General features: G+C 48.6%; 1 protein-coding gene across 1 annotated transcript; it reads left to right on the top strand.

The window, feature by feature from the left end:
• The first annotated feature begins 638 nt into the window (after window positions 1-638).
• Window positions 639-2080, top strand: LOC120657333 (ethylene-responsive transcription factor TINY-like). Its single transcript, XM_039935634.1, has one exon. The coding sequence runs from the start codon at window positions 714-716 to the stop codon at window positions 1608-1610; it is 897 nt and encodes a 298-aa protein (XP_039791568.1). The 5' UTR covers window positions 639-713; the 3' UTR covers window positions 1611-2080.
• The last annotated feature ends 6255 nt before the right edge of the window (window positions 2081-8335 follow it).

Consider the following 8335-nt stretch of genomic DNA (forward strand, 5'->3'; position numbering starts at 1 on the left):
TTCATACCAACAACCCTTTTATTTTTCACATATTAAAAATGGTTGATTCTTTCCAATACGACACTCCTCATAGCTTGATCAATCCATTGGCATGACACCAATACTTGCTTCTTCTCATGTTCTCCATTGCATAGGTACTTCGACGCCAAGCCTTCTAAATCTTTCATAGAGATGTCATTGCTAATCCTTCACAAGTTCACAATATTTGCCATTTTGAGTCACACATCATCATGCATAATCATTAAGAATTATATTGATTTCAATTCCATTTCTTCATCTTTGATCTTTGTTTCGATTTTAATTGACATTGATGTATGTTCAATGCTCCTTTGTTCAACACAGGAATTTCAATACGAGACCAAGCTCTTGTCAATTGTTGATGCCATTGTCATAGACTCATAGGACCATTTGCTAGTAACTGAACATGAGAATTAGCTTCCAATTGAAAAGGAAACTAGAAATGGACGTCTTGCAAGCAAATCATTTTATTTATTTGTCCAGAGCTTGCCATCCAAGACCCAGCGCAGTGAAGGTTAGTGTTGACTTTCCATTAAGCGTTGTTACAGACATACAGTCTTACAGCTCACAGCCGCAGTGATGATTGACCTTGGAGCAAAGCTCGTCGTAACACTCCGCCTTCACCTTGCCTTTTTTTTCTAATCATATCTGCATACCAATCACATTTCTTTCGGGAAAGCAAAACAACTATACCCATGGGCACTCCTCACTTCCACGAAGCGAATTTGTTAATCCCTTTCCGCAAGTATATAGCTCGCTCACTCTCTCACGGAGCTCGTAACAAAGTCTTCACTCATCACATGAGCTTGGCTGAGACTGCGAGCCGCGCACGGTGTTCATCGGTAATGGAAGAGGAGGGAGCGCTGTCCCCGGCGTCCGACGCCTGCACCACCTGCAGCAGCTCCGGCGGCGGCTCGGGGCCCGGCTCCCCCGTCGCGTCGTCGCCGTCGGCTTCTCTGGACGACTCCGGTGCCGCCAGCGCGGCGAGCAGCCGGAAGCGGCGGCCGCGCCGGGAGCTGAAGCACCCGGCGTACCGCGGCGTGCGCATGCGGGCGTGGGGCAAGTGGGTGTCCGAGATCCGGGAGCCCCGCAAGAAGTCGCGCATCTGGCTCGGCACCTTCGACACCCCCGAGATGGCCGCGCGCGCGCACGACGTCGCCGCGCTCGCCATCAAGGGCCGCGCCGCGCACCTCAACTTCCCGGAGATGTCCCACGAGCTGCCCCGCGCGGCCTCCGCGGCGCCCGAGGACGTCCGCGCCGCGGCGGCGCTCGCGGCCGCGATGGAGAGCGCGGCGCCCGCCGCGCCTAGCGATTCTAGCCACCACGGCGCCGCCGGCAGTGACGAGGACGAAGAGCCCGCAGCATCTGCCTCACCCGGCCACGACGACGCTGGCAATGCCGGAGACGAAGAGAAGGCGGCGTCGTTGTCTGAATATGCGGCGGTGCACCCGGATGGCCTCGTTCTAGATCTCGCGCTCCTCGAGCTGCCCGACGTTCTGCTCGAGTTCGGCTTCGAGGTCGCGTTGCCGCCAACGACGCCTTGTTGCTACGATTTGTCCTGGGACGAGCCGTTGCTGCTGTGGGAGCACTGACGTCAAGAGGGGGAAACTTGGCAAGCATATTCAATGTAAAGTTAGATAGAGTTGTGGCTGATGATCCACATGCTGGAGTTACCGAGCACTATAATTCGATCTGTTTCTGCGTCAACGGTGATGCAAACTTACACATGATGTCCAAGTAACCAAGTCCAGCATGATTACAAATACACAGTTTTTTTTTAAAACGGAAAATACACAGTTATTGGTTCACACATTTGTAACAACCAAGTAGATCTCAGTAGTTAACTTTCCTGCTCGTGATCAAGATTCCACGGCTTGGCCATTCATGGTACTGACATTTATTTTCTTCATCTTTTTCCAAATGGAAAAAAGATAGAAGGGCTTGTATTTAGAATGTTATTTATGTCTGTCAATATTCAGATTGTACTACTTGGCGCATGCCTACTGTAAATTATTGAATGCCCATTTGCTAAAATCTGGAAGCTCAGAAGAAATGGAACGCCATATATCCTGGAAAATTTGCAAATTCTTCCAAAGAAAACTCACTAAAAGTTCTAGACTTTTTTTGTAAGAACATGTACAATTGAGGTTATCTTGTAGTGCATCCATGTGAAAACTTCAGGCGCAAAAATACCATCAAGCATCGACTATAACAGTGCGTGAACAGCGGTGATGCAAGGGGGCCATGAGTTTGTTGGTGAGGAACGGGCACTATGCCACTATCAAAGTGTAGCGGCAACGAAGAATAATAGGCAAGTTGGCTTAGGCTTTGGGGGATAATAGTGGCAGCAAGACCCCCAAGCAATGACCGCACAGTACCAGCCATGGCTGGTGTGGAAGACGATGATGTGTGCATGATGAGAGAATTTCATTCGTAATGTTATTCTATTGGTACGTGCAACCAAGCTTTGGGACTATATATGGGGACAGGACGCATGCTACTATGCTAGGATTCCAAGTCTGTTTGTAGGTTGGTATCATGTCTAGGAAAAATAGGGTCGGGACTTGTTACACGAGGGCATGGGTCACCAGCCACTCACCAATGCAAGCGGAAGGCAGTAGCGTGGTGTGCGGACTATTGCTCCGGGGTTGGTCCTGGATGGAGATGCCGTGAGGGTCTTGGTGCATTGCCGCTTGGAATTACCATATGCTGCGGTGCCCAATCTTCACAAGCATCTGTGAACTGTGATGTGCAGGTCCCCTAGTGATGTGTGAGTGTGATCTACATGGTCCAGATGAATGTGGGCGTTGCGACAGTTGCTGCTGGCTTCTGATTCTACCTTTACAGCTGAGCCGTCTGAATTCTGAAACCCATGTAACTGGGCAAGATATTTCAATTCAAAGACCTGACCACCCTTTGCTTGTCGACCCCAAGATGGCGTTCTATAAAGAAGACTTGCACGTACGCAGTCAATAAGACAACGCTCGTAGACGTGTGTGCATCTCGGAATATCCCATTCAGACCTCAGAGGTCCCCCACACCAGCCAGCCGCTAAAAAAGAAGCCAGTAGGTCCGTATCCTACTGGCCACTGTTGCATCATGCCATCACCATGCGCCATGCAAGCGAGCATAAGCTACAATCCAGAGTCCAGAAGCGAGACGGCCCTGTTCTCGATAGGAAAGCTTGGAGCGAGCTAACCACCACCCTACGCTGCTTCGTCTGTCTTTAGCCGCTCACTTTCTAGGCCAATAGCTCCTGGCCAAACCTCACGCATCACTGCTGTTCTCATAAACCATTTCCTAATGGCCATTGCCGATCCAAAAGGGCCAGATGTTGTGTGCTCCCGATCCTAACTGCCCATGCTGCAGGAGAGCACCAAGAGATCGATCCGATTACTGGTAACAAACAGTCAACAGCGTCCCGGTTCAATTATTTATTTGTTTATTGGCGAGATAAGGTGTGGTGGAGTTCGTTGGCGACTGGCGAGTCCATGTGGAGTGGCAGCTCCGGCGGACGGCGACGACCGCGCGCAACCCAGGCCACGGCGGTTGACGGAATTGTTTAGATCTTTGGACTTGCTCATCGAGTTTACCGGCGACCTCCAATGGCAGCCACTCTTATATTTCAATCGCGCGTCCAGTGATGCTACTGTTTGTCTGAATAATCGCTGCCCAAAATAGAAAACGCGATCGAATCTGCAGTGTGTTTATTCCAGCAAGATCGGCTAAGATCGGCAAAATTCAACCAGATAGATCTACGAGCACCAGGCGATTAACAATTATTAGCATAGAACTTACCAATAGTCTGGAGGATCATTTGGTAGCTTGTTGGCCCTGATTAACTAAACCTTTTTATCGCCCTCAAAAAAAACTAAACCTTTTTATCTCTGCATGTGCACAATGACTCTGGCATTATCTATCTACTCCCTCTGTATTTGTTTATTTGTCGTTTCCGATTGAAGTTTCTTCACAAAAACAACTAAATCCTTTTGTCTTAACGACAAATAAATAGAATCGGAGGGAATATCTTTAGAATTATGTACGGTTGCGGTCGAGCAGCTTTTGTTTCCGCGGATCATGGCTCATATTCGTATCTCCCCTGTCTGGCATGCTGTCCTGTGCCCAGTTGCTCCTAGACTAGCACACATAAGCATTTCTGTTTTACTGAGACCAGATCATGGCTCATATGCGCTCGGCCATGTCATGTCGTGCCATGCGACTCTCTTTTGGTCTCTTGGACGTTGTAACGATACTTTATTAGTTTAGCTCCTCCTCCTAGTTGCGTTGGCTTTAATCATGCGCTCATGACACTTTACTAGTTTAGCTCCTCCTCATCACGTACAGTGAGCTGTTTTTTAGTGCGTGGGAGTCGTCAGCCAGCCAGTGCCGGGTACCTTTCGTTGGGGGTCTAAACAAGTGAATGGTATTTGGTGCTAAAAGGTGAATCCAATTATATTCTTAAACGGGACGGGACGGAAGGGGAAACTAAAATAGGTGATCGGAGACCCAATCCAACATCGATGGGTGCAGATCTCAGGTGCATGCATGCATGCATATCAGATAGCACCAGAGGTGTGGCGCCTTGCTCGCTAACTTAAACTATACAGTATGCGTCTCTGATCATGAGCTGCATGCAGAATTAATGGCTCATTCAATACAGGTTAGTGGTCTAATCATGCAGAACACATAAACCGGCCAGTATCGGACCGTAAGGCGTTGCAAGAGAAAGAAAGAAAGAAAGAAAGAAAGAAAGAAAGAAAAGAAAGAAAGAAAGAGAGAAAAATGAAGAAAAAAATACAGGTAAGACTTGCACAGCACAACAATAGTTTAGCGTAGGGGCAAATTAAACTTAACGAGCTCCACGTGAGTATTTCTTAATTCGATTGCTCGGTGACAGAATCCACGCGCATTTTGTAAAGAAAGATCGCTTGGGTCTAAACAAAGAGCAACCTGCGCCCAAAGCTATTCCACGTACCAGTTGCCGGAACCAGCCAAGAACAATAAGACAAACCGAAGCCGGCATTTAGGGTTGTAGGAATGGAGTTTCATTCTAGTTTTATGGTTTCTGGTAACTGTATACACCAAATTTCATTACCATGTCTTTCAAAAAAAAAGTCTTTCAAATTTTATTACCATAAAACTATATTCTTCTCTTTTCTCATAAATTACTTGTCATATTATCATTTTTCCTATGTGGCATGTCATTTAACGAAAATAAAACGCATATGACTCGATGGCCTAACAATAGCGCATTGCTTGCTCTTATAATGAAAGGCATCGTGGTATACTATAATGAAAAGCAATCTCCTCTATGCAATTTTCTTTTATCTTATACATAGCTCTTTTTCCCTGTTTTCCTTGTAAATACAACCATCGCTTTCTACTAGTATAATGAAAAGCAGAGCACCTGCAGAGGTTGCTAAAAAAACAGTTGCACATTGATAATCAGCATGCCACCAGTAATTAATCTCCTGTGTCCCCTCTAATCCATCAAAACACCTTTCCGGGTCGCCCGAAATGATGGGTGACCCATGATTAAACCGTGATTACTCCATTCCTCTTTACCTAACAGATCTTTTTCTCCCGAATCATCCTGTCCAAAGCATGCAGCAGCCTTGGTCCATATAAAAAGGAAGCAGGGCTTGACTTCCTGGCCGGCCCATATAAACTCGCACTCCAAGATCAGGAATTCGGACCAAGGCTTTAGGAAATGTTATCGGGACAGATTCGTGCCTGCTCGCTGAATCATGAGCGACCAGTAATGGCGCGGCACGGTTCTCTGTTTGTTAGTAAGTAATGATCATGCCTTGTTATTCATTAATAAACAACACGCCCCTATACATCCTGCGTCTGACGAGAGGGCATTAGCTAGCTAAGTACAGTAGCTAACTGTAACGGCATGATCGGTATGGTTTTCTTGAGCTGTGCTCTGCCTGCTAATGCTTGTATTAGTACAGAAACAAAAAAAAGTAATCATGCAAGGGCTAATGGAACGTTGGAGGCATGCATGATTGCTAATGGGGTATTAGGGTAGCGGTTACGGCGGCCACATCGCATCTGAGGCGGAGGAGGACGTGCCGGGTGCTCTGAGCTTTCGAAAGATGCAGCAGCAGGCTATGATAGGCAGCCATTGATTGCTACGACCGGATCGAGTCTAACGCGACGCCCTTGGTGCCTACAGACTACAGAGTTGTCACTGCTGGGGGGACTGAATATCTGTATGGCCGCTGGATGCCTAACTGTCCACTTCGTCAAATGGAAAACAAAGAGCAAAGAACCTCTTGCTGTTCGGCTGAATCTGTCAAGGCCTGCAATACTATCCCCGTGATGGGCGTGCTTAAACCGCCAAAGATCTACCGGTGCTGGAGTTGGACGGTGGATCAGCGGCAGATCCGTCCATCTCATGCCAGCAGAATTTGCAGGCTTGGGTAGTCCCCATCAGCGAGTCTGAAACGAACATGACACCATTCATGCCATTTCGAGTGATTTTGGTGATCGAATGACAACACAACACTTGGATTAATATGATTGTTAAGATGATCATTCTCAGACTTTTAGGTTTAAATGATGATAAAGAGAAAGAGAAGATAGGCGTAGCAAGGCCTGAAGGACCGCCCCTACGGGGGTTCCGCTACCCGGTTAGCGGACGGGGGTCGAGGGGGAGCCGCCCTTCACGGGTCTCAGGGCAGCGCCCTGAAAGCTCTTCGGTCAGTAGCACCGAAAGAAACGACGCATGAGCATCGGTGCATCCGATGGTTGTCGGAAGAACCGACGCCATGGTATTTTGGTGCAGAAGGAAATCGAAGCCAAGTCAGCTTATAGGCACCGGATGAACCGATGGTTCAAAAAGGGGCATCGGTGCATTGGCGCGTACTGTGTTCCAGAGACGATGCAAGTCACGCAAGAGCCAAGTCTTCAGCACCGGTTGAACCGGTGAAGTATCGGTGCATACCATCGGTGTAATGACGTCAGCAGAAAAGTTGAGTGCTGTGAGTGACCGGTTTAACCGACGGCTAAGCATCTGTTCAACCGGTGGTCACTGAGTCAGCTGTCAGGAGTTCAACGGCTACTTTGGGTCTGAGAGTGACCGGATGAACCGACGCTACCCCAGGCAAAGGCATCGGTTCATCCGATGATACGCAGATTTCTGCTGACCGTTGGAGCAACGGCTACAAGACTTGGTGGCCTATATATACGCCTCACCCCGGCCATTTGAAGTTTGCTGGAGTTGCTGGACATCCCACACACACCCAAGAACATCTCCAAATCATACAAAAGCATCAAGATCATATCCTTAGCCCTTAGCACACTTTGAGAGTGTTGTGTAAAGAATTAGCTCTTAGTGAGTGAGATTGCAAGGCTTCGAGCCTTTGTGCTGTGGTTCATTAGCGAACCAAAATAAGAGCTTGGTGCGCCGGCACCTTTGAGCGTGAAGCTCGCCGGCAATGTCATCGACCCTCCGACTTGGTGTGGAGCGGCGACGACACTTTGTGCGGGGGACGTGGAGACCCCATCCTTTGTGGAGAAGCTTCTTAGTGGAACCCGGGGCCAAGGTGACCGTGATTGTGTTCACGAAAGAGACTTGGTGGGCGAGTAGCAATACTCTTAGTGAGTGCTATAACAACGTGGATGTAGGTGTGTCTTTGTGGCTAACCGAACCACGGGATAAACACCCGCGTCAAGAGTTTGCTATCTCCTATCCCGCTCCTTAAGCTTCCGTATTTCATACTAGCAATGTGTATGTTTTTACTTTCATAGAGTAGTTTTTGATAGAAAAGGTTATAGGTTGCTAAACTCTTTTGGGATAGAGGTTTCACACTAGAACAACTATAGTTGCACATCTAGATAGCTTGTTTTAGTTTAAATTTTGTGCAAACTAGTTGGAGGTCTAAATTTTTTAAGTGGCTAATTCACTCCCTCCTCCTCTTAAACTAGAACACCCGATCACTTTCAGAGTCGCCCTACCCAAACCCAACCCCAGGCAAGGCCATGGAATGGAATCCTTGTCTTCACAAGGCTACAAGAGAATGTCTCGGGGTTCTCTGGCTGTGGCTCACGCAACACGAAGTATCAGCACACTGGCCATCAGAGTATGAGGCAACGCTACGGGACGAGAAGGACGGCACGGCGGCGGCGAAAAACGCGAGGCGCGCGCGTGCGCGCGCGAAGGCAAACTCTGCGCGGCCATGATGCCGCCCGCGGAAACACCATGACCGGGGTACAGGCGCCATGGCGCCCACGCGTACGGCTCGGCGCCCGGCCGCCCGTTCGGATCCGGGGCGACGACGCCCGGCCGGCGACGGCGACGAGCAGAGGG

This window comes from Panicum virgatum, chromosome 1K (genome assembly GCF_016808335.1).
Source record: "Panicum virgatum strain AP13 chromosome 1K, P.virgatum_v5, whole genome shotgun sequence".
In the NCBI taxonomy this organism is placed as follows: domain Eukaryota; kingdom Viridiplantae; phylum Streptophyta; class Magnoliopsida; order Poales; family Poaceae; genus Panicum; species Panicum virgatum.